Source organism: Equus quagga, chromosome 5, assembly GCF_021613505.1.
Source record: "Equus quagga isolate Etosha38 chromosome 5, UCLA_HA_Equagga_1.0, whole genome shotgun sequence".
In the NCBI taxonomy this organism is placed as follows: domain Eukaryota; kingdom Metazoa; phylum Chordata; class Mammalia; order Perissodactyla; family Equidae; genus Equus; species Equus quagga.
The window spans coordinates 23,098,783-23,125,828 of NC_060271.1; the positions used below are offsets into that span (position 1 = coordinate 23,098,783).

The following is a 27,046-nucleotide window of genomic DNA, read 5'->3' on the forward strand; positions in this document are numbered from 1 at the left end:
AGATTCGCCAAGGTCAAGAGCTGAGGGTCCTAAGAGCCACATCTGTCCTACTGGACTCCCCACTGGAGGGGAGGCCAGCAAATTCCCCACAACGGGGTCTTGTCTCATCCTGATGTCCTGCTGTGGGGATCCCATACCCAGATCCCATATCCAGATATGGAGACACTTAAGTCAGTCCCCTCACCCAGTGGACCGACAATCTCATCCCTGGGAAAATGGGGTCAGAACAATACTTCTGACCTCTTGGGCTGTGCACATGGACAGCAATAATCGTAACAGGTTGTCAGGCCTCAAAGACATCTCGGGGAACCAGAGCCGAAGTGTGTGTGTTCGTGCGTGGGCTCGGGGAACCAGAGCCGAAGTGTGTGTGTTTGTGCGTGGGATGTGTTGTGGTTGTGGTGAGTTGTGGGGCCCAGCCATCTGCTCCACTCCCCTAGGTAATATTAATGTCTACCATTTATCTAGCACTGTCTCTGCCCCAGGCACCACCCTAAGCTCTCGACATGGATTAACTCTTTCAAGTCTTACAACATCCCTGTGAAGTAGGTGTCCCCATCTTACAGAGGACGAAGCTGAGGCACAGGGAGATTAAGTGACTTGTAAGTGGTGGTGCGGGGATTTGAATACAGGCTGTTGCTTCCCCCCTCCCCGCCACCCCGTTAACAGTGGGATAGTGTGCAAGCTGTGAGCGTTGGCCCTCAGCGCCTAGGGGAAGCCAGGGCATGTCCTCCGCTGTGAGAGAGCCTTGATGACGGTGCTGATAACCCAAGGAGGGGTGGCCGTGGGAGGCCGCCTTGCTGCCAGAATGAGATGATGCTCCTGAGGGGGCCTCACAGAGCGGCACCCTGTCGGGCAGGCTTTCTCATCGAGGCCTGATGACTTCTGGAGCTGGGTTGTTCTCCGTTCCAGGGGCTGTGCTCCACATTGTAAGATAATTAGCAGCATCCCTGGCCTATCCGTAGCGCCCCTTCCCCCTTACAGAAACTAAAGATTGTGTTCAGACGTTGCCAAATGTCCCTGGACGGGGGCAAAATTGCACTGCAGTAGGGGTCAGGAACTGTGACCTTCTTTCTGTCCCAAGGTCTCTTCCATACTTACAGGTTACCATCTCTTGTGCAATTAGCTGCCTCCAGTTGTGACAAAAAGCTCCTGGGGATGCAGGTGGGTGGGGCCTCTGTGCATCCCAGCTAACGGGGGGACTGGACAGGAACTACTTTCCACGCCTTCAGGGTCTTTTTATCCTGTTCCATTAACAAGATACATGGCACTTCCGTTACTCCATTTCCGCAAAGCTCCAATTGGAAAGATAAAAAATATGGCATCTGGAGAGTTTAAAATTAAATTCTTACAAAATACAAAGTGGAAGAGAGAGGAAAAAAATAGAAACAGGGAGCCCCATGACTTGCACAAGTCTCTTATTTGTTGCCTGATTTGTTGCCTGGGAGCTGGGCAGCCTGGCTTTAGATGAGACGGGATTCCAGGCCACCCAGGGTCTGGGGAGGGGTCTGCTGAGGGGCACGGGAGACGCGCCACCCTTCAGAACTCCCTCTAGGCTGTACCTGCCTCCCCATCCTAGGCTTCCTAATTCTACTCCTTCTCTTCCTTTGATACCATGCTTTCATTATATAAATATATTCCAACTACAGAAAACTGGGAAAATGCAGACTGTTACAAAGGAGAATTTTAAAAAATCCGCTGTAATGTTGCCACCCAGAAAGATCCACTGATAACATCCCCCTCACACACACTTGTACATTGAGTTTACCGAAATTGTATCATACTGTATATTCTGTTTTATAATTGTTTCCTTTTTTCCTCCTCTTAATTTGTCCTAGACCAATGGGAGGAAGCCAGCCTTTCTGGGGTCTCCCCGCCTCTCATCCTATCACCATGAAAACCTGCATGAGTCTTCATGGTGCTCAGTGCTGCAGGGGCAGACAGGGATGAGGACCTGAGCCCCCCACCTCTGCCCCCCTGACTCCTCCCCAGTTCACAGGCTGGATATAGGATCATTGGTGGCCTGAGAGTTGTCACAAGGCAGTGTCTTATCTATGAAGACTTCCTGGAAGGATCCAAGCTGGGCTTTGAAGAACCAATCAGATTTGGCTGGAAGGACGGGACAAGGGAGGGCATTCCATGGAGAGGGTCCAGGGTGAGCAATGCTGGAGGAGGGCCCATCTCAGACATGTTTGGGGGAGTCTTGAGAAGTAAGGTTCTGAGCTTACGTGAAACAAGCACTCGGTCTTGCACATTGAAGACCACATTGAAGATGGGTGATTGGTTGGAAAGGCAGGTGTAAGGCCGGCTGATGGAGGAAGTGGGTTTTCCTGGAGGCACTGGAGAGCCCTAGAAAGCCTTGAGGAGGGCAGTGGCATGGGGCTGGTCAGGGTAGGCTGGAGGGGAAAGGCATTGATCCACTCCCTGGATAACTCCCACTGTGTGCCTCCGGGGTCCTTGGAGCTGCGGATGTCTGCTGGGCAGCTCCAGTTGGAGCCTTGCACTGGCTACCTGTGGTCCTCCCCTTGGTCCAGACCGCCACGGTTTCCTCCATCCTGCATCTAGGATCATAGGCCTTGCTGGCCTCTCCAAACCTCCTCTGGTCTCCTGACATCGCCCACTCTTCTCATCTTCGTGCACAGCCAGGACTGACTTCCTGGGTGTGCGACCTGTGCAGTCACACAGTCCTGTGCTTGGGAAGGGCCCACACTTGGTTGAGTGTTCTGCTAATATTGAAATTCCTAATAATTTTTGAAAAAGGGGCCTGCATTTGCCTTTTGCATGGGGCCCCACCCGTTAGGGGGCTGGTCCTTCACTCAGCAGAAGGGCTCACTTCTCATCCTCCTGAGGTCCCCTCCTGCCTCAGAGACCTGCCAGGTTTGCATCTGCCCCCCTTCCCTCGAGGCGACCCTTCCCCCTGGCTCTCGGGTCTATTCCCACTTAGACTGTTCCCCACTGATTGTCTCTCTCCTTGCACCTCTCACTCACCCTCTTCCTGCTCCTTCACTTCAGCCTGCACGTAGGCTTGGTTATTATCATTCTTCAAAAGCAAATTTGAAAAACCCCTCGCTTGCACACCTACGTGCTCCTCCCCTCCCAGCTGCCCATAGTCTCTCCCCTCCACTTCTAAACTGCTCCCAGGAAATCTCTGCACTCATTGTCCATATCTGCATCGTCTCCTGAAGTCCCATTTCTGAGCACCGCCCCCTGCCCCCAGATCCTCTTCGCAGGATGCTCGTGCGTCTGACCCAAGGGCCTTTTCTTAGCTCGCCCTCCCTGCCTTCTGAGGCATCACCTCTGTTAGGCCTTCCTGTCTTTGTCCCTACCCTCAGCTCCTGGCACCCTGTGCTATCCTGCCTTTCTTCTCTCCCTCTCTTCCCCATCTCACAGGTGTGCTGTGCTCTCAGGTGTTCATTCCAACCATCCACGCCTGTGGCTTCTGGCAGCCCAGAGGTGGCCCTGTGAAGATGACCACTGGTCTAGCATGGAGGGGGTGGAGGGATGAGCATTTGAACTAATACAGATGAGAAGGGACGAGCCAGATGAGAGTCCAAAGGGTGGTGGCTGATGAGGATTCAGACCACAGGGATCTGGGGCAGAGGATTAGGAAAGCAAGAGACACCCACCAGGCCCGGGGCGTGCTGCGGTAGCCACAATGGCAGCGCCCACTGCTGCGCTCACTCATTCATTCATTCCCCAAATAGTCACTGAGCATGTATCGGGGCCAGGCACTGAGGGCGACCCGTATGATGTGTTAATTACATTGGGCCATGTGGTCACCCTGCAGGGGTGAACAAGGAGGTGGGAAAACAGTGGGGGAACAAAGCACATCAATTCCCTTCTCTTCCAAATTTAGCCTGTAGTAGGAGAGATTAAAAAGTAAACGACGAAACAAATAAAACCAAGTGATTACAGCTTTCGATAAGCTTCCTGCTGGACGTAAATAGGGTGCTAGAGGAGAGGCTGCTGGGGGACTGGTGTGAGAGTCCCAGAGGACCCCCAGGGATCTGGAGGGTAGGGCAGCACAGCGGAGGGGACAGGATGCCAGGCAGGGGCATGCCTGGCAAATGGCCCTGAGCCAGCAGGTGGGGGTCCTTCTCTAGGCACTGAAGGAAGCCCCTGCTTGCCCCTCCCAACCACTGGGGGGCTATCACTGGTCGCTGGAAGCACCCTAACTCCTGGCGATATTGACCACTCTGTCCTTCTTCACATGTAGTGGCCATCTCATGGTGACAATGTCCCTGGGTCCTGGAGCTTTTGTGACTCCTGCAGGTTCCAGTCAGGCACATTCCTGGGGTCATTGCTCATTTCTTCGTGTGCTGCCATGGCCCTTCATGCTTCTGTCCCCTGGGACATTGCAAGGAGCCCAGTGTCCAGATTTGCAGGGACCTCAACTATGGGGGGGGGGGGAAGGGGGGGGGGGGGGGGGGGGGGGGGGGGGAACCAGGGCTGGGTTTCATTGCCTGGGATGTTCCCTGACCATTGCCCAAGGGGCAGAGGAGCCTGAACCCCTAGTTCAGGCCGGGATCCCCTGCAAGGTTGAAAGCAAGTTGGGGTCCAAGAATGTAGCATCCAGGGCTTCTGGCTTGTTAAAATGCTTCAGTCCGGCAGGGGTGGAGTAAGAAGGCAATCCAGGGTTGCGGTGTGGGGAGCAGGCTCTAGTCTTCTGGGAAAGGGGCTGACCTGAGCTTTGTAAGGCAACTGTGTGTACTGAGAACCAGGGCGGGGCGGCCCCGCGGACCTGAGGGCACCCTCAGGGCTGACACCCACCCCATACCCGCCCATCCCCAGCTGGCAGGCACAGGTGGCAGTTCCAGCTCTGAACCTGGCCTGCTCCTCGGCCTGTCACCTTGGTGGGTGTCGAGTCCCTCTGCTGCTGCGGGTCCTTCTCACACTCCCATTCTGACCCCTCAGCCTTGCAGACTGCGAGCTGACGGCTAACTCCTCTTTCCTTAGAGGGGGTTTAGTTTATTTTTCTTCATAAATTGTGTTCGTTAGCTATAGGAGTGTAGAGGATTTGTTTCTATATCATCATCGTCGTCGTCGTCATCTCAACCCCTTACTCTATGGCGGCCTCATGCTAAGCGCCTTCCCTGTATTAACTCACTGAATCATCCCAAAGTTCTTCCGAGGTCAGTACTACCATTCTCTCCATTTCGATGGAGGAAACAAGGATCAGAGAGGGGAAGTGACCTGCCTAGGGTCACACAGGGAGTAAGCGACAGAGCCAGGGGTCTGATTTGGGTGTACGAGCGCTCTGCGCGGACCAGCTCCCATGTGACACAGGACCCTGCAGAGGGCGGCCTTTCTGCTCTCCCAGCACTAAGGCCATCCCTTGTAAAGGGACATCCTGGAGATAGCACCTCCAGCTACAGCTGTACCCATCTCTGCCCACAACCCGATGGTATGCCTGGCTTCCCCTCCTCCCACGCCCTCCACCCCTCACTGCTTCCCGCTCTGCTTTCAGGCCAGGAGATGCCAAGCCTGCCAGACGCTCTGGGTTAAAGGAAGAAGTCAGAAGCCCCTCTGGCCGGTGTCACTGCAGCCCAGAGCAGGCTCACCTCCGTGCCCCAGCCCCCAGCTTGCCTGCCAGCGCTCAGACACGTTGTGCTATAAAAAGCCCAGTAGTAATATGCAAATCGCCCTGATTATTTATGGCCAAGTTAGTAAATAAGCCAGAGAGACAAGGTGGTTTGTTGTTTTTACGATCTCTGCAGTCCTCGCAGGAAAATCTACAGTAAGCAGAGTTCCGGTGAGCAGAGCCGGAGCCCATGGTTTAATAAACACAGCCTAATTACCAGGCACCAGGGACAAGCTGGCTGAGGGGGTTGCAGAATGGAGGAATGGGAAGCTGGCAGCCGGAGGAGGAGGTGGAAGGGCTGCAGGAGCGGAGGGCAGGAGTGGGCAGCTGGATCCTCTCTCCGCCCACCTCTCTCTGGCCCAGCCTCTGAGCCTCCTGCCGGGAGGGGGCGGGGACCCAACCACAAATCTCTTTAATGGGCTGTACGTGTTGCTATGGGTCCTGCCAGCGTGCCAGGGCATCGCTCCTGCCAGGAGCTGCCAGCTACTAAAGCTGCAGAAAGAAATGTCAGAGTGGGACTGGCGAGGGAGGCTGGGGTTGAGGGGCCTAGGAGAAGGAGTGGGGAAGCTTTCTGCCAGCCGTCAGCCTGGGGCCGAGGATGGCGTGGCCCGCTGGCCAGTCACCCCAATCAGTTTTCAGTGCTGCTGCATGTCTGTGGTGCCAGCCTCTGGGAAGCTGGGATCGAGATGGAGTCAATGGGAGAGACGGGGCAGGGGGCCAGCAGCTCTCGAGGGACTTGAGGAGAGCAGGAAGCCAGGCAGCCAGGGGCACAGTCCGAAGTCCTGTGGGGCATTTGTCCCCCACTCTCCATGCAGATGTGCTCAAGTATCCAATGGGAGTTGAGGGGAGACCCAGCAGACCATAGATGCCCCGACCATAGCTCATTGGTTGGAGCTAATTTCCCAGGAGCAACCAATGACCAACAAAGGAAGGTGATTGGTGGATAAATACCCAGCCTCCTCTCCTGCCAACAGCATAACCCAGCTGCATGCTCTGCACCTACTCCCAGCTCCCCCAGTGAGATTCAGCTCCCTTCATTCCCAATGGCACCTATGTGACCAGGACCTCTGTGTGGGTTGCCTTCCCTCTCTTGTTGCACTTCCCTCTGCCTCACTGTGCCTTCTGGGATCAATTCACCAATAAACTCAGTTGCACCCAGATCTTTAACCCAGCTCCTACTTTTGTAGAAACCCGGCCCAGGTGACTCTAGTTACCAGGTACCAAACACTTTGATAGAAATAATTATAATAATAGCTCCTAATAATAGTGCCAAGCACCATTCTAAGCATCGGTCATTGAATCATCTCAACACTCTATGAGTGAGAGACACCATTATTAATCCCCCATTGGACAAAGGGGAAATGAGGCACAGAGAAGTTAAGGAAGCTGACCAGGCTAACACAGCCAGTAAGTAGCAAAGCCAGGATGCAAACCCAAGCACTACTAGCTCCGGAGACTATTTTCTTAATCATCACACTGAGTGGCAGGCTTTCAAACATTCCCCAGTGCTTGGACCTCGGGAATCTAGAGATGAACCAGACATGGCCCCGACCTTGGGGAGCTTGAGGTGTTGAGGCAGAAACATAAAGGAAATAGATAGGTCAGTGCAGTCTGGAGAGATGGGTCCAGAGCAAGGAAAGTTCAGAGGTGGAGCACCTGGAGGAACCAGGGCAGGCCCTACTAACGAGGTGCCGCTCGAATGAAGTCTTAAGGAAGAAGTTGGAATTGGAAGATGGTAGGGCACGGCTGGGGTGGGACGAGTCCAGGCAGGGGCAACAGTGGGTGTAAAGGGATCGGAGAGTGTGCACCATGGCGATATTCGGGGACATTCTGTATGGCTGGGGAGCTGGGGGTGAATTGGCTTTTTGCTTGTTTGTTTGGGGTGAGGGCCAATGACTGACGGGAAAAGAGGCAGCGGCCCAGCTATGAAGGGTCTTGTCACCATGTCCAGGGAGGGAGAGCTCCCCGGGGCTCTGACTGTGTTCGCGAGACTTCATTTCCCAGCAGGTGTTAAACACATGGGTGCTTGTTATGATCTTCTCTAAGCTTTCTTGTGTTTCTGAAAGACTCTTATTTTTAAAAATGATACAGAAACATAAAAGCAGTTAGGAGGTAAACAAACCCACACGGACCGACCAGAATCATCGCCCTCTCCCTGTGGACACTCTAGTCCTGGGGAGGTGTCCCAAGGTCTCGTAAGCTTTCTTGGCACCAGGGTGCACGGTCAGAGTCAGCCATGAGCTCCAGGAGTGTTCGGCAACTACTTTTGCAGTTTGGGTCTAGGATCCAAGGACCAAGTTTACTCTTGTCTGGCTTCTAGATTAAGTCTTTTAGATGAAGGCTGAGGGGATCTTTTGGATTTGGCTGGTTATACCAGCCCTAGTTGACCAGTGTGCCATCTATGTTCCCATATAAGACATTAAATGTGATGGTGCTAAAGGTAACGTGGTAGCCTGGACTGGATCTTGGAACAGAGAAAGGACCTTTGTGGGAAAACTGGTAAAATCCAAAGAAGGACTGCAATTTAGTTAATAGTAAAATGCCAATGTTCAGCTCTTCATTTTGCCCAGTTGCCATGGTTATGGAAAACGACAACATTAGGAGAAATTGAATGAAAGGTGTATGGGAACTTTTTGTACTATCTTTGCAACTTTTCTATAAATCTCAAATTGTTCCAAAATAAGGAATTTATTTAAACATGATAGTTAACAAGGCAGGACTGAGGACCGGGCTGTGTCACAAAGACCTGTTCCCAGTTGACATCTGTGTGTGGTTGTTGAGCCAGGAAAGAATCTCTTATTGTGATAATGTCTTGCCCACCTTCCCTCTTCTTGTGCATTTATAAATGCCTTGTCAAAACCCAACTATTCCACACCTGTCGCCTTTTCCTGATTTTCCCACCTTCCCAAAGAGAAGGAAGGTGATGATAACGCACTTTGCAGAGGGCATTCCACTTGATCGAAAGATGCGCCAGAGGTTGCCTTGAAATGGCATGCTTTCGTACTGCATTTTGAAAGGTTCATCTATGAAAGTTGTATTCTCATTTGCCTTTTCGGAAACCTCTAGAGCGATGCAGAACAGTTTTCCCCAAGAGAGAAAGACAGGAAGCAGATTTCAACAGGGGCAGAGGCCAGCAGTGAAAATAGAACCCTATTGACACTATGCGTGCCCCTAAATTTTAACCTTCCTCAGGGATTTCTTGTCTCCTCTTTGCTTGGAGGGACCCAAGAAAGTGGACTAATGAGGAGTTAGTCACCCATTGGTGAAGTGTGCCATTCGGACCTTTCAGTCTTCCTAGACAGGCAACATGGCGAATTGTCCTCCGTACATCGTTCTAATTGTCCCTGCTCATGAATGAGGTCACTTAAGGTATCAATTATTATTCTGCCAAGAGAATGAATATCAGACTGAAACAAATGAACTTGCTTATTCTATTAAAAAAGAAAGTAATGAGAGATGATAAATGGTGTGTGCCCTGAGAGAAGGCACAGGAAGGGATTGGCAGGAGAGAAAGGTAGAAATGAACATTTTCTGATTAGGGGGCAAAGAAGGCTTTTGTTCAACAGTAGCTTTCTGTTGACCTTCTTCCTTTCAACGCTCCTTCTTGAGAGAGCCACCTAGACTCATTGTCTTCACTTTCTTCCTTCCTATTAACAGCTTAACCCATGGTAACCCAGTTTCAGTCTCACTGCTCCGCCAATGCTGCTCCGGAAAATGTCACCATTGTTCTCCTCACTGCCACATCCGTCGACCCTCTGGTTCTCCCTTACCAGTCCCCTCCAAAGTGTTTGCTGCCATTGACCTCATTCTTCTGGAAACACTTTCTTCTTAGGGCTGCTCAGACACCACCAGCTCCTCACTCATTCATTCCATTTCATACGTGTTTATTGAGCAGCTAGGTGGAGGAAATCCTTGCTCTAAACGGAGCTCACCTTCAAGCAGAGGAAGATAGGCAATTAACAAATAAGGTACAAATGAGGCATCCAGTGTTACGAGGGAAATAAACCTGAGCGGCTGATGGAGAATGAAGACGGGGCAACATCAGGAGGCGTGATCAGTGGGAACCTCTCTATGAGCCCGACACCTTCATCACTTTCGCACGTCACTCCCTTAAGTCTTGCCGCGGTCTCCAGGCTTCCATGTCTTCCTTTGTGTCGTTTCACTCTCCGTGGACTTGGGCAGGATCTCGGGGATTATGGGACTGCGCTGCATCAGTCTCCGTTTTGCAGAGTGTGGCACCAAAGATGATAGAAAAGATGGCCTCCAGGGGGTGAAAATCAGGTCCAAATTCAAGCTGATGGTTGTCTGATTCTGAGGCTCCAGGAGAAGAGAGAGAATTCAGGGACAAGGCGACAGTTCTGAGTCCAGGGCCCTGGGCTGTGATGTGAACAGCATCCCTTAGAGTTGTGCAACATGGTGGCCCTGGAAAGTCCTGGGAGCCAGACCAGAGTTACAGAGTCAGACAGACACTGGGAAATAGAGCCTGAGCAATTCCGCGAACCCTCTGCAAAAAGTCCCTGGTGACCAGACTGTCTCCCTGCCCCTGTGGCCCCGTCCTCTGAGGGCTCCGGCTGAGGGCACAGGGAGGGCTCTTTGCCCCTAACTACACACATCGCTTGTTTGCATTTGCATGTGATCATTCAGGTTGACCCTCCACTGTTCACAGCCACCGTCAGCACTCCCCTGTGGCCTGGCTTCCAGCATGGGCTTCACGCTGCACCACTGTGGGCCCTGCTGGCCCTGTTTCCACAGCCCAGCCTGGCCCTGAAACCCCAGCCCAAGTAGCACCCCTGTCACTCATCTTACTCAGAAGGGAATCTGCACAGTGCCTCCATAAGGCCGTGGTTCCCTGCAGCATGGAAAGACAGCGGACACGGTGCCCTGTGTATCCTGGGCCTGGCCCTGCCCTCCGACCGTGTCCAGGAGGCTCAGCTGTCCAGTTCACAAGGACAGGGCCTAAGCTCCTCTCTTGCATATTCAGCACCTGCCGGGGGTGGGGGTGCAGCAGCCGATAATGGTGATGCTTAGTGTTCACCTGGGCACAGGTGCGGCCGGGGCCGCAGTAAAGTGCTGCCTCTGATGGGGAGACCTGGTCTCTTCAGACCAGCGACCATGCTCAGAACAGGCTCTGGTGGCCGACAGCAAGGGCCCTCTGGGGCAGGAGCAGGCAGGCGCGGGCCACCCCATTCTCTTGGCCCAGCCTCCCCATCCTCTTGCAGACATTTTCAGCATCTTGAGCTCCACCTGCTCCCTTCCCAGGGTGGCCCCAGCAGCTGTCAGAAGCTGGGTGGGCACAAGTCCTCAGGATGGAGAATCTCCAGGGAGGGACACCGCTGGCCACTCACTGATGCTTGGACAACTGTTGCTGTTTGTGTCTGCCTAGTACTCGAGGCACAGAGAATGCAGAGCTCTTCCAGGGAGCGCCAGTCCTTGAGCGGCACCGTCTGAGGGCCGAGGGAGGTCTCACCTTCTCCTTGGAGCCCCTTGATGTGGTTCAGACTTGAAGCACAGCCTTGATGGAAGGAGAGCAGCTCCTATTCCCAAATAGGGGATGTCACCGGCCTGCTTTGGGGAAGATGGACACAGAGGCAACATCTTCTGGAACATCATGGTCCCTCTTCCTCAAAGTCAAAGTCCCTTTCCCCATTTCCACCCCACCAACCGTCCTGACCTACAGTGCCGGAGGCTTCAGCCCCTGTCACGGAAGACCAACCTGGGCTGGGGTTTTCCAGGATCCTTTGGAGGCAAATAAAGTCTGCATCTGCTGGAAGGCTGAGCAGCCTCCAGAACAATCCCCTCTCTTGGGGAGACTGGTGATTAAGCAGTCACGGCAAATGGGGGCGGGGGGGCTGAACAGCTGGTGTATCTGTTTGTTCGCCTGTCGGTGGTTGGAGAACAATTTCATAAATTACATGTAAAGTTGGGCTTTGTTTTTCCTCTGCTCGTGGCATCCCTTCTGCTTGAAATGACCTCCGTGTCTTCCCATTACCCTCCGTGCCCTTGGGATGATTGGGTCAGGATTTGTCCTTTTAGGTCAGCTCAGGCTGGGGATGTGGAGTTCCCTGGGCACATCTTTATCACTGCGCTTACAGTGTCATGTCACCGCTGTGTCTTCAGCAATAATAAAATGACTTCTGAACTCATACTGTGTGCCTGGCGCTGTTCTCTATGTTGGGCACAGGCCAGGGGATCAAATGGGCAAAAATCCTTTCCCTCAGGGAATTCACATGCTAGTGGGGAAAGTGAACTTAATAAATAAGGATTAATTAAGTATATAGTAAGTCAGATGGTGATAAATGTTATAGAGAAAACACAGGACAGAGATAGAGGAGCCAGGAAGTGGGTGGAGGCCAAGGGCTGCAATTTTAAACAGAGTGGTCATCTAAGACCTCAGTGTAAAGGTGATGTGTGAACAAAAACGTGAAGAAGATGAGAGAACCAGCCATGCACATGTGAGGAAGAGATAAGAGATAGGATAACTGGGGAAAGCAGAGGGAACAGCAAGTGCAAAGGCCCTGAGGCAGGAACTTGCCAGGTGTGTTTGAGGAACAGCAAGAGGCCATTACAGCTGGAGCCAGTGAGCAGGGGGAGACTAGTTGGTGATAAAGAGGGAGAGGTGATGGAGTGGGAGTGCTTAGTGGTGGCAGAAGATTGCCCGGGCATTTAGGTTGCTATGAAGATTTTGGCTTTATCCCAAATCAAGTGGGACCCTTTAGAAGAGTAAGCAGGGAAGTGACATGATCTGACTTAAACTGATCATGTCAGCTGCTGTGTTGAGATGGTTTGTCGAGGGACAAGGGGGAGGTGGGGAGACCAGTTAGGAGGTTATTGCAATAACTGAGGCAAGAGATGGAGGTGGCTGGAACCAGCATGGGAATAATGAAGGTGAGGAGAAAAGGCTGAATTTCCAGATAAAGTAATGTAATTAATGCCTCCCTTTGAGGGTGGACACTTGAGGGCCAGGTCCATTCCTTATAAGTGTCTATCCTCAGAACCAAGCATAGCACATGACATTTAATAGGGCACACAATCGATATTTATTGAATGAATGATTGATGAGAAATAATTTTTGTGTTGATAATGGGCATAAGTCAGCCTCTGGTCTCTTTTTTGAACCTATCAGAACATAGCGCAAATCCTGAGTAACGTCTGCCTAGGTTTCCAGAGCTGATGTCATAAAGAAGGCTGTTCATGGGGGTGCTGGACCAAGAAGTGTAGGGCATGCTGGCTTCAACTGTGTTTGTCTGTTTTTCTTGCTGCAGGACTTCTCAGAGCCTTTAATACACTAATGCAGAGGTTTCCAACATTTCTCAGTTCGAAGTGCCATTAACTGTTTCTGTGGTGCTCCATGAGTAAAAGAAATACCTATCAGCTCCATTTATTAAGTAGTTAGATCCAAATAGCTGAATCAGTATTTATACGCTAACAACTTTGTAGCTGTTTGAAAAAATAATGAATACCAATTGAAAGAAAAAAGTCATATTTTTATTTCATCCTTAAATAACCACAATTGCTTACTCATGGAGTGTGTGTACCTGTTGGGCTCTGCACGGCTTCTCAAACCTTAGAATCAGATTGGACACCACCACCCTCGTATCCTGTTCCATATTGATTTTTACGTGACACCGACTTTATATCACACCAACCACCAGACATCCAGCTTTGCAAAGATAGGATGTCACCTAATGGAACACAGCTTCACATTGACACTGCGAACTACCTCGAGCTAGTACTTTGCATGTCCACCAGATACTGAGTATCACTGACTCCCTGGAACATTTAAAATCTCTCTCTCTACTCTTGTAAATTCCCTGTGGCACCCTAGGGTACCATGGCACACAGTTTGGGAACCATGGTGCTACTTTGCATGTAGCATTTCCTAAAACTATTTGCCCATTTTCTCAGGCAAATCTAACATCGCACTGGATAGTATCCCGTGGAAGGTGTTTCGGGAAGAGTTGGGATAGAGCATGAAGGGAGAGAATATCCAGGACTCCTTGCTGCAAAGTTAGAATATGCAATTCTGTGGGAAATACTCCTGGGTGTTGACAGAGTGACGGGCTGAGAGGCTTTGTGTTCTGAACACACAGTGCTGTTCCCCTATTTTTAGACCTCAGCAGGGGGCCCTGCTAAGACTCCAGCCCTTGCTTCCAAAGCCTGCGTGCATCCTGGAGAGTGTTTTGGAGACGTGCGGCTCCCACCCAACTACACCGACAGGAATCCTGGCCTCCAAAAAGATAAATGTACATGTTCAGCTGAAAGCAGAGGTTTGTAGATCTGTTGGATGTTTTCTGGATAGAAGGGAACGTTTTAGAGAAGATCTTCTGGACTTAAGCTGGAGTTTTTCAGCAGCTGCCTGGCTAATGCCGGCTCACCCTCAGGAATGGGGGTTTATTAGAAGGATCCCCAGATCTTGGCGCAGCACAAGAACCCTCTCTACAGATTTTTGGTCACTAAGGGGTTTCAGGGCTACTGAGACCAGGCATGTCAGTGGCCTCATGACCAACGTAGCAACAGCATGAACTCCATGACCTGCCTTCTCTGGGCATATCATTTCCCAGAGAGCGTTCCATGGTACCCCAGCCCACAGGATGCTCTAAGAATAAAAAAAGTCTATGAAGTATATACTTAAAAGCACAGAAAGCCCAATTTTTCCAAGTTTCCCAGTTCTTAGAAGCTCTTGATGAAATGCAGATGGGAATTACCAGAGAGAACATGTGTCTGTAGGGGGGTGTGTGTGTGTCTGTGTGTGATTATGACTAATGTCCGTCAATTACCTGCAAATTACTAGATGATGCCTGTAATGATAGTTCTGTTTTTAGCTTAATGGTTTATGTATCTAACTAGTGGCTGCTGTCTGGAGTAGGGCTGCTGGCAAATCAAAACACTGTTTGCCAAGCCTGTCAGTGTGACAAATGTTGCTTACATTTACTCTTTTATTCCGAAGGTCAATTGGCATGTCTTTTTTTTTTTATATCACTGTTTGATGTGCTAAGAGTCTTAAATGCAAACCATTCAATAAAGACCCAATTTGCTATATTACTGTTTGTTCTGGATAATTCCGTATTAGTTGAGCTCTTTAAGAGTGCAAGGAAGACACATGCACAGATCACCCTCAGAAACAGGGATTTATTCTAAGGATCTCCAGATCTTGGGCAGCACGAGGACCATCTCTTCAGTCTTTCGGGACCTATGGGTTTCAGACCTTCTGAGACTGGGATCCTCAGCCGCCTCATTCTCAATGTGGCAATGGCCTGAGCTCTAGGACCTGTCTTCTCTGGGTACATCATTTCTCAAGGAGGGTTCCACAGAACTCCAGCCCGTGCCATGCTCTAAAAGAATCTGCAATCAGATGGGTTGAGGAGCTGTTATATAATCTATTTCTGCCTTGGAAGGTTGCTATTAGCTTATTAAAAGCCCCCAGAAGCACTTTATTTTTTATCTTTTTGTTTTCTGAAAAATCCTGGCTCACCTTTGTTTAACACAGCATTTCCCAATTCTATTTAAACAATGAACACCCTAGGATATCCCATGGAGAATAATCTAATATTTGTACTCTCTGGAAGAACCTCGTTGAGTTAATTTGTCACCCTCTGTGTTGGGGGTCCCCACCACCACCCTTAGGTTTGATGATTTGCTAGGAGGACCCACAGGATTCAGCATCTAGTTGCACTCATGGTTATGACTTACTACCATGAAAGGACACAAAGCAAAATAGCAAAGAAAACTGTGCATGGGATGAAGTCTGGGGAAAACCAGGCACCAGCTTCCAAGAGTCCTCTCCCAGTGGAGCCACACAGAACGTGCTTAATCCCCCCAGCCCTGAACTGTGACAACACATGTGAAATGGTGCCATCCAGGGAAGCTCATTGGAGACTCAGTGTCCAGAGTTTTTATTGAGGGCAGATTACATAGGCACCCTCTGTCTGGTACACAACAAAGTTCCAGACTCCCAGAGGGAAGCAGGTGTTCAGTGCAAGCCATAATGCTTGTACAAATAGTTGAGGCCACTCTTATCAGTTCTGGGAATGGGGAACCTTCCTAAAATTCACATTCTCTGATACCAGCCAAGGGTCAACCTTGTAAGCTGGCCTTTCAAAGGACAACAGTGAGGCCTCTTCTGTCCACTCTGTAATAGTTAAATATTCATTTGTTCATTCATTCTGCATTTGTCTTAATCAGCTCAGGCTGCTATAACAAAAATTCCATAGACTGGGTGGCTCATAAACAGCAGAGATTTATTTCCCATAGTTCCATAGGCTGGAAGATGAGGGTATCGGCATGGTGAGAATCTGCTGAGACCTCTCTTCCAGGTTGCAGGCTGCCCACTCCTTGTTGTATCCCCACATGGTGGAGAGCAGAGAGAGGGAGCAAGCTCTCTCACGACTCTTATAAGGGCACTGATCCATTCATGGGGACTCCCCGCCATCATCTCATCTAATCCTTATTACCTCCCAGGAGTGCCACCTCCTAAGACCATCACATCACTTGGGGGGAAGGGTTTCAACATGAATTTGGGGGGGACACATCCAGTTCCAAACAATATTGCATCTACTATGTGCTATGCAACAGTGATGCAGAGGAAAAGTTAAACATAGTGCTTGCCTTCAAGGAACTCACTGTCAAGAATCTAAGACAGAAACATCACCATAATTCAATAAGAAAATCAATCCATTAAGATTGGAATGAATACTACGAAGGAAAAATACTCTGTTCTCTGAGCACATTTATCAGGGATCCCTGAACTCTTTCCCAGAGGAAGTAACATTCAAACTGAGACCTGAGAAGCTAGTGGGAGATGGGTAGGTAAGGTGGTGGCAGCCTGAGTGGCTAAGGGGGAGAGTGGTGCACACAGCCCTAGGGAAAGCATAGGCAAAGGCCCTGGGGTGGGAAGAAACATAACACATTCAAGGGAAATGGAAAGACCAGTGTGGTGGAGAGGAGACAGCAAAGGGGAGAGAGATGTGAACTGAGGCGAGGAGAAAGGCAGTCCAAGGAACGGGCAAAGGCTCCAGCCACATCACCCAGGGGGCGGTCTATCTTTGTCATTCCCACTCATGATGTCCTTGAAGCTGACCAGATCTCTGGTCTCACTTGGGGTCTAGAGCACCAGCCACGGCAGCCTTCAAGGAGGGACGGCTCAGCATCATGCCCCCATCTTCAGAAGGCTGTCATGTGCCTGGAAGACATTTCGATGAAACTTTACTCTTCGGTCTTTCCCTCCCATCCATGTTTCTCTATCTAGTGGGAACCAAGTTTTACACACACTCCAGCAATGAGGTCACCCCGATGTACTAATGGACTCCAAGGTTCCAGATTGTGGTTCATTGAGACAAGAGTTTCATTCTGGTCTTTCCCACTGGTTCTCTGACTAATGGAAGCAAAGTCATGACCCAGAGAGCTTGGCCCAATGCTCAAATGGGGAAAGGCTGGTATGTTCTGACCCGTCTCTGAGGTTCAGCATCAGAGACCCATGGGCATTCAATAATTATTTGAGGAATGAAACTCAGATTGAACTTGAGAGATGGCTCCTCCCTCCCCAAGCAGGTGTGACTGGCAGAGTTCTGTATGTGAAACCAAGTCCGTCTCTCTGGAGCCTCTACCTTGTGGTCCTGGTCCATTGCTAAGCATTTCATGAGGACACTGGTGTGTCAGGTATGACCCTTTATGGATGGGAAGGCAGTTCTCGTCCTGACCAACTCTTTTTTACTTGACATGCCCACTTCCTTCAACTGCTCCTCACCTGACAGCATTCCTTCATTGTCTCCTTACCCCAAGACTAACGCCTCAAAGCCAAGAGGCCCCAGACCAGGAAGTTGGTAGTTGGTCAACCTAGAGCCCTGAAGTTCTCAAACATGGTCACTATCGCCTAGAGTAAGAAAACCAGCTTTTACTTTTGCAGGTAGGGATTTGCAAACACTCCTTGGGTGGAATAAGTGTCATATCACCGCATTTAAAGAAATTTGACCTTGAGCCCCCACTCATGAAGGTGAGAAATTCCATTTCCGCCGTTGTTGGGGTTCCCTCAAACAAGGTCCTACACAGACCACAACATTTCCGGAGGGCTCCGCCATCTTCATTCCACACTGGCCACTGCTGATGTGCTCAAGGCCCCAGTGTTACTTGAAGGGGAGGCATCAACTCAGTTGAATCGGTGCCAAGCTTGGGTCTGGGAGCGCAAGCTCTTCTGCTTGGGATGGGAGCCTGTCTGTGTGCGGTCCAGCCTCGCCAGGTGTCCCGTAGGGCAATTCCCCTCTGTGGTTCTGCCACCTTCTCCACTCCCCACAAAGACAGAGGGTGCAGGTCCCAGCGTTGGGCAGTCGCACCTTCCCACCTCACCACTCTTCTTCTCCACCCTCCAAGAGCTTCCTTGTCTCCTCTTACTGATTTCCCCTTCTCTTCTTCTTGGAGTGATTGGGAGGAAAAAGAGATGTGCAAAAAATCTGCTTTTTCCTTATATCTCACCTCATTTCATGAGTATGTGAAGGAATTACCAAAGTCAGTTGGTGTTTCTTAGACCGTGTCTGGAAGTCTCTCCCTCCTCTTGTCCATACTGCCAGCGACAGGATGAACTGTGACACTGTGTAGCTGCCCCTGGAAATGTCAGATAACCTGCCATTCATTCATTCATTCATTCATTCCCTCATTCAACAATAAATAGGCAAGGAACTGGACAAAGATGAACAAAACAAACACAGCCGCTGCTTTCGTGGAGTTTTCAGTCTATCAGGGGGACCTTAGTAAAATAATCACAGAAATAATAAAAATATTTACTCCAAAACATCTAATTAGGAATGGTGATGAATCCTAGGAAAGCAGAAAAAAAGATGTTGTCAGGATGGGTCGTGTCATGCTGTGTGTAATAATGGTGTTTTTATTTTCTAATGCTTTGACAGCTAGCGACCTTGCTGACCCAGGAGGACAGCCCCTCCCAGGGTCAGCTAATTCCAAGACATAGCACACTGCCCTTCAGGGAGGGAGCCTTTCATATGCAAACCACCCAATCCAGGGTCCAGCCACCTCATTTACTGAGCTTTGACATGTTGAGCCACTGTCCCCTTGCCTTGATCACCCAGGGCCAGGAGTCAGACAACTGAGGATAGTCCCCACAACCTGAAGCCCTCTGAAATTATTCAAACTAGCCAATCCCAAACACACCTAGCCTGCTTCCATGCCTTCTTCCCTGCGAGAACCCCAGTAAAGGCTCTTGCCCACGTTTTCCTCCTCCTCCTTCCACCTCCTGAGGACCCTGGTGCTTCCCTCTGTGGTCCTGCCTGGCCTGGCATGCCCCCCTCCTGGAGACTGCGAGTAATCAACTCTCTTGTTTATGGCAATTGTTTCCTGATTTGTTGTCTTTACTATACTTAATAATCATAAAATCTACATTTTAAAACACTGGTAACAAACAGCCCTCAACTCTCAATGCCTTAACTCACCAAAAGTTTATTTCTTGCTCATAGTGCATGTTCAAAAACGGTTTGCAGGAGCTCTTAGGGGCCCCGGCTGACAGACACCCAGGATCACTGCTGTTGGGGAGCGAAGGGGATTTTGGCAAAAGGCACGCAGGCTCCTCAAGGCTCCCTCCTGGAAATAGCGCACTTCACCGCTGCCCACATGTCGTTGGCAAAGCCAGTGCCGTGGCTGGGCCCCACTCAGTCAGCAAGGATGGGGAGGCACGCTCCACCACGTGTCTGGAAGGAAAGCTGGAGAGATGTGGTGAGGAGTCCTAGGGACTTCCACAGGGACCCATGAGGATGTGAAATAGATCGACTGGGCTGGGAGGGCAAGAACTTATCTTTCTGAAAATAAGATTGGGGCGTTTGCGATGAGATTTGAGTGACGAGCAGTTAATTAGACAAACAGGTGGAGGGAACGTGAGAGAGGCTTCTAAAAAGGAAATGCTTGTGCAAAGACCCTGAGGATGAGGGGCGGCATCTTGAAGGAACCGAAGCCAGCCTTGTACCAGGGGAGGGCAAAGAGAAAGTAGGGGAGAAGGATTTTATTACTGGCGTTGTTTGGAGTGTGGACTGATGGTGAGGATAAGAAGTGGACTTTTAAAGTCTGTTTGATTATTGTTTTCAAATTCTCCATGGGAAATGTACTCCTTGTTGCCTGCACTCTCGGATGACCACTGCCCATGCGCTTGACCAAAGATGACTGGAGGGGCTGGAGCCAGGCAGGATATAAGGCAGAGAATCTGGCAGGGGCTGAGTCATACAGGGTTTGTGGAACTCATTCAGGATTCTGGCCTTAATCCTAAGAACGGTGGGAAACCATTGATGGATTGTGAACTCGGAGAGTGAGAAATTTGGGGTTATGGACATCACCAGTTTCCAAGACCTTGGGTTACTCTGCGCAGGGAAGCAGAAGCAAAGAGAAGGTTCTTGAGGAAGTGGGAAAGGCAATGAGCCCTGATAAAGCAGAAGATGAGTGCTAGCTTACATCTATGGCCATGCCACCTGTTTGCAGAAACTGTTCTCTGCTCATTTTAGAGTCAATGGGGAGATAACCAACAGCAAGAGGGGGCTGTTACCTTTCTTGCCATCATTTTACCCTATTTCTCTAATAAAGCTAGATTCTACTATTGAAGGATGTCTCACTCCTTTCTATGATATTTAGACTTTTCAGATAAAAGATGGGAAAGTCTGAAAGTTTTATTTGCTCATTGCAACATGCAGTGTGGTAACTCCTCCTGACTTGAGGGGGTCGTGAGCTTTGTGTAAAATCCATTTGATGATAATGAGTAGGGGAGGGAAGAGCTGACAGTGGGGCAGGGGGACGATGATTCAAGTAACCAGATGGGGAGGTTCAAGCTTTCACACTCTCTCCAGCTTTAGCGCCTCTGAGGAATCCTCCATGTTAGAATTTATCTACCAAGCCTGGGAAATCACAGAGTGGTGGTAAATATCTGATTAGAGAAAATGCCTAGTAAGCTTCAATTCCATATATTGCAAGTGATAAAACTGTAATTGTTTGTTGACAGTATACATTAGCTATTCACAGCTTGTGTCAATATAGTACCAAGAAACTAGGATCTGCCATCTTTAATGGCAACTCAAAAATATCGTGGAAGTAACTTGGGGAATAAAATCAACAAGCTCCACTCAGTGGGAAGAATGCCACTCCCAGAGATGACTCACGGGAGAAGCCTTGGTGAGATGTGAGATTCCTCGGGGAAGCTGTGTGTTGTTGAAGGAAAACTTCTCCCCAGGCTGAGTGTCTGGGAAGGACACCCAAGGGCATAATTCTGGTGATCATGGGTGAGAGGCAAGTTGCAGCTGCTGTGAGTTGGGCCCACTTGGAGGTAAAGACAACCAGGGCCGAGTGGGATGGGAATGAGGGGGTCAGGTCTTGATAGAGGTCTGGCCCCATTGGGGACAGTTTGGTGTTTTAATGGCGGGTCATTGAGGGTAGCAATCTGTCATCAGCGGACATGAGTATCTGGGGTTAGGGGAAGGGTAGCGGGTGCCTGGGCAAGTCAGCGGGAAGTCAAAGGATGGGTGAGTGGTGGCCTTGGATCCAGGGTTACGGTTCTGACGGTCAGTCCTTTTCCAGCAAGGACCCAGCCAGTGCTGCAGGTGTGTGTGCGGAGGGGAGCAACACAGGGGTTGGAATGGACAAGAGGCAGCTGAAGGGAGGGGCCTGACAAGGACCAAGCGGGAGCTCAAGGCTCAGTCTGGGAAGACTGAGTTGAGGTCAGACGTAACGGAGGACTGAGGTGCTGTTCAATAGAAACAGTGTGAGCCACATATAGAATCTTTAAAAACTTTTCATTTTGGAATAATTATAGATTCACAGGAAATTTACAAGGATAGTACAGAGAGGTTCCATGTACCCTTCACTCAGTTTCCTGCAATGGGCACATCTAATGTAACTATCATACAGTGTCAAACCCTGGGAGTTGACATGGGTGCAATGTGTGTGCGTACTTCTGTGTCATTTTATCACATGTGGATTCACGTCACCACCACTGCAATCAAGGTACAGTACTGTTCCATCCCCACAGAGAGCTCCCTCGTGCTGCCCCTTTATAGTCGCCCCCACTTCCCTCCTTCTCACCATCCCCAACCGCTGACAACCACTAATCTGCTTTCCATCTCTTTACTATCATTTCCGGGATATTATATAAATGGAATCATCTGGTATGTCACCTTTTGAGACAAGCCTTTTTTCACTCATCGTCATGCCCTTGAGATCCTTCCAAGTTGCTCTATGGGCCAGTAGTCTGTTCATTTTTGTTGCTGAATGGTATTCCATGGTATGGATACACCACAGTTTGTTTAATCGTTCAGCTGTAGTAGGGCATTTTGGTTATTTCCAGTCTTGGCTATTACAAAAACAAATGAAACTGCTAGGAACAATCACGCGTGGGTTTTCGTGTGGACGCGTTTTCACTTCTCTGGGATAAATGTCCCAGAGTGCGATTGCTGAGTTTATGATTGGTGTGTGTGTACTATTTCTCTAAAGAGAGACTACCAAACTCTTTTCAGGAGTGTCTGTACCATTTTACCTTCTACCAGCAATGTAGGAGAAATCCAGTTGCTCTGCGTCATCACCAGCATTTGGTTTTGTCCCTATTTTTATTTTTATCTGTTCTAATGGTATGTAATAATACCTCTTGTGGTCTTAATTTGCACTTTGCTAATGGCTAATGATGTTGAACCTTTTCCATGTGCTTGTTTGCCACCCTCTTTAGTGAAATGTCTCTTTGTGTCTTTTGTCGATTTTCCAATTGGATGGTTATATCCTTGCCTTGTTCTCAATCTTGGGGGCAAAGCACTGTCTTTCGCCATTAAGTGTGATGTTAGCTATAAGATATTTGGAGGTGCTGTTTATCAAGTCAGGAAGTTTCCCTCTAAGTTTTCCAAAAGTTTTTTTTTTCTTTTTAGTTTGGAATGAGTGTTGAATTTTGTCAAGTGCTTTTTCTGCATCAATTGATATGGTCATGTGATTTTTCTACTTTTGGCTGCTAATATGGTGAATTATATTGATTGATTTTCAAATATTGAACCAACCTTGCTTCCTTGGAATAAACCCCACTTGGTTATGGGTTATAATTATTTTCGTATATTGCTGAATTTGCTTTGCTAATATTTTGTTAAGAAATTTTGTGTTTGTATTCATGTGGATATTGGTCTTTAGTTTTCTTTATTTGTACTGTCTTTGGTTTTGGTATCAGGGTAATACTGTCCTCATAAGTAAGTTTGGAAGTGCTCCTTGCTCCTCTGTTTCCTGGAAGGGACTGTATAGAATTTATGTTAATTCCTCCTTGTATGTTTGTTAGAATTCTCTAGTGAACCCATCTAGGCCTGCATATTTCTTTTTGTCGAGTTTTTAAGTTACTAATTCAATTTCCTTAATACTTATAGGGCTATTCAAATTATCTATTTCATGTTGGGAAAGTTATGGTAGTTTGTGCTTTCCAAGGGACTGCTCCGTTTCATCTAATTTGTCAACTGTATGTACATAATTTGTAGTATTTCCTTATTATCCTTTTGATAACTACCCGATCGGTTTTCCTTAACCCTTGCCAATTCTGGATATTTGCCAATCGGATCGGTGAAAAATTAGTCTTGTGGATTCCATTCTCACATTTGTGACATGAATTAGGCGAATCATCTTACTGTTTTTGTTTGTTGGTGTCCTTTACTCTTTTGCTCTTTACCTGTTTATCTTTTTCATATCGATTTGTAAATGTTCTTTACAGATTATGAACACTATGCCTTTTCCTGTCATACGTATTATACATAATCTTTCCACTTTGCATTTTTCTCTTTGTCTTTTTTACAGTTTCTTTTGCTCCACATGCATGCTTTTAATTTTCACACAATTAAATCAATCAGTATTTTCCTTTAAGGCCTCTGGGGTTTCACGCTGTATCCATCAGTACTCAATCAATTTCAAGAGATGGAACCCAATCAAACTAGCTTAAGCCAAAAAAAGTAAAAGAAAGAAAGCAAAGAAGGAAGGGGCTGGGGGAGGGAGAAAGGAAGGAAGGAAGAAAGGAAGGATGCAAACAAAGAGTGTCGGCTCGTGTAACGGGCACTGCAGAGACAGCACCCTCTGCATGGCTGGATTAAGGATCCCCAAAATATGTCGTCAGGGCTGTGTTTATCTTCTCTCCTCACGGCTCAGCTTTGTTTGTATCTATGTGGAATATCATTGTCTCTAAAGCAGATAGGCTCCTTGTATTTGTAAAAAGGCTGCTGGAGGTCCCAAGCTTACATTCTAATGATTTAGAATCCAAAACTAAAAGACTCTCAGAGTCTGTTTGATATCCTATCCCATAGAAGAACTCAAAATGACCCTGCTTGGGTTTTGGCCCCCTTCCCTCTTCTCCATCCCTTAAGCCAGTTCCTAATGATCAGGGATATGCCATGGTGGGTCATTTGCCCAGTTCTGTGGCTGGTGAGCAGGGGGAGTACCTATCTGAACCTCATGCGATGACAGCTCCCTAGAAGAATGATGGGCAGGCAGAAACCAAAGGAATCCTTGAAACGTGTCGTGCTGAGAAAGACCTTCCCCAGCATAAGTTGATAAAAAGAAATAGTTTGTTTCCTTCTAACATGTGTGGTTTCATTATTTTACATATAAACTTTGAACCACGTGAGAAAGCAAGGGAGTTAGGGGCAGAAAGATGGGGAAGAGGAGAGAATATGGCGTGAGGTAGGGATCCTTTGCTGGATGTTTTTATACCTGAAGAGAAGATGACTTTGAAACTTATTTGGCCACCCATTCCACAGTTTGATCCCTTTTCCTTGAGTTTATTCTGAGTTAACATGAATCCTGTAAGATTAGGATGGTAGGAAAGGCCAGGGCTTCATCTAGCACAGGGCTGTTCAAGGTGGGCATTAACAAATATCTGATATAACTAGTCTGAACCCAATACTCAAGCTCTCTAGGGGACTTCTGTGCATCAAGATTTTATATGGCCATTGGAGGTAGAGGGAGGGATCCAGCAGCATCATAGCTATTCCAAACTACTTAAAAATGGGGGTAAAAGTAAACCTTGAATCCTCTCCCAGAGCCCTGAAGGGTGGGGAGGCAGTTGAGCCTCAGATATGGGATGAAGGACAAAGGTAGACAGGAGACTGCCCATCGCACTACCACCTGTGTGCACAATGAGGTCGCCTGTGGGGACCACCATGCATGCATGCCCAGTGGAGGACAATTTCTTTCCTAAAATATGTCCCCAAACATTCAGTGAAAGCTTTGTTATTTTATCTTTTTAACATTAGAAGAATCTTTTAAAAATGAATCTCTTGTGCTAAAAACATTATCTCAGGTTCAACAATTCCTTCCATTTCACCCCTGTTTCTTCTTCTTCACTTAACTTGCAGGAAAAAAAAAATAAGCATTTTAATTTTAAAGGCATGTACAGTAGGATCCCACTTGTATGAAATTATTTCATTGAATCTGATCCCATCTATTGGTCCGCCTCTTTGTATGTCAACTGTCAAGAATGATTATTTCTAGATTGCATTGGGTTTTTAGTTTTTGCTTTCATCTTTTTAAAATAAGCACTTATCTTTTGTATAAAAGCAGTAGACTTATTCCTTTTAAAGAATAAAGCCTATGATAAGAAGCATCCACATTCTGCTACTTCGACTTGGATGTATTTTCCTCAGTATGGAATAAATATTGTCTACTGGCAATTATTAGTTTTAAATTTGAGGGGAAGTCTACCCAGAGCCTCAAAGGGTCTCAGCCAGAAAGGGAAGAGACAGGAGAAGAAACTGGAAGTGGAGAAAAGAGAAGGGACATAAAGGAGGCAGGCCTCCAGGTTGAGGATAGCCCATGGCTTGGGGGGAATAGCCCCTATGTTTCTGTGACAGGAGACTGCTGGTTCCATCACCTCTGCCTCATCACCACTTTGTTTTGAATACCTTCCATATGCCTGATGTTTCATATCCCTCCCTCCGCCATATCAGCATTGTGCATCCAGCAGGTGCTCAATAAATGCTTAATGGATATGCAGTACCCAAGGGGGTCATTCTCCCTAAATCACACCTCTTTTTTTTTTTCGGTAAGGAAGATTGTCCCTGATCTAACATCTATGCCAGTCTTCCTCTACTTTACATGTGGGATGCCACCACAGCATGGCTTCATGGCCGTGTGTAGGTCTGTGCCTGGGACCTGAACCCATAAACCCAAGCCACCAAAGCGGGCCATGTGAACTTAACCACTCCACCACTGGCCGCCCCTAAATTGCATCTTTATCTTTCAGGCTCACAGGCTTTCAACTGCCAGCCACCATTGTCAGCGCCGCCAGCACCCTCTCTCTGCGCCTCATCAGTGACTATGCAGTCAGCGCGCAGGGCTTCCGCGCCAGCTATGAAGGTAGGTGCGTCCCAGCCCCAGCTTGTGGGGGCCTAACCTGTGTGTTCCTAATGGGCACAGGCGCGGGGCTGCGCTGCTCTCGGCCGCGGGGACGGCTGCCTCAGATTCAGAGGCTGCGCCAGTGCTAACAAGGCCGGTTACTTACCAGTAACTCAGTGATTGAAATGGCCCGTGCCGCGTTTCCAGGAAACTGAGAATTGAAATGAGAGCTCGGCCCCAGCAGTTCATCCTAAGGGCCTGGTAACATCTATTTCTCTGTCCCCTTAACTGAGTTTGGTTGTGTTTTTATTTTTTCAATTCTGTTTTCTATTGGGCTTAGTTGTACAAGATGCCTCAGTCTGGTTTTGGGAATAAGAGAGAGATAAACCCTAAGTAAAAGAAAGAAAATAAGTCACTGAAAAAAATTTCTGCTCCATATAGTGACTGCAAAAAGTCAGTTTTCTATCATTCAGGGAAGAACAATTAATGTTTTCTTACTAGCACAGATTAGGGATTCTTGGTTTGAGTTATGCAAATAATTTCCACTTTCTCAGCCTGCTTAAATATGTGTTGGCATTCAAATTAACACTAATATCTTCAGATTATACACTATTATTATTATTAACTTTATTATGTTAGTTCAGAAGGTGGTACTTCTAGATTTCTGTCATTTCCCTGGGAAATTTACATCTCATTAATAGGTAATTATGCTGCTCTTGGCTGAGACCCACACCATTATTTTGTGTTAGATCATTAATAGGCATATTTTAAGACTGTTAATGATAATTAATAACAGTAGTGACATAACACCCGTAAAGCATGTCCGTTATTCGAAAGCTTTCTTTCTGTTGCCTCCAAGGACTTAATAAGTGATACTTTCTTGAATGAAGCTACAGCAATATAGAAATAGATACCATCTATGTCTTGGCCGGGAATACACCACGAAGGAGGGCAGCTCCTACGTCCTTGGCAAAGTCCACCCCTGGTGGTAGGGCTATGGGGGGCACAGTTGGGTGCTGTAACTGGAGCAATTGAGGGCTCCCAAGAAGATTTCAGTTTTAACTAAAGCTTCCTGCGAAGGCTCCAGAGAAAGTTCCACATACCTTTAACTGAGGGCTCCTGACATAACCCAGATCCCTTTAACTGAGG

General features: G+C 48.3%; 1 protein-coding gene across 1 annotated transcript in view; it reads left to right on the forward strand.

The window, feature by feature from the left end:
• The window catches only part of CSMD2 (CUB and Sushi multiple domains 2), a 585,891-nt gene that overhangs the window by 80,347 nt on the left and 478,498 nt on the right, over window positions 1-27,046 (forward strand). The window contains exon 3 of the mRNA XM_046662326.1: window positions 25,806-25,918. Coding sequence (XP_046518282.1) covers window positions 25,806-25,918 — 113 coding nt within the window. The remainder of the gene's footprint in view (window positions 1-25,805; window positions 25,919-27,046) is intronic.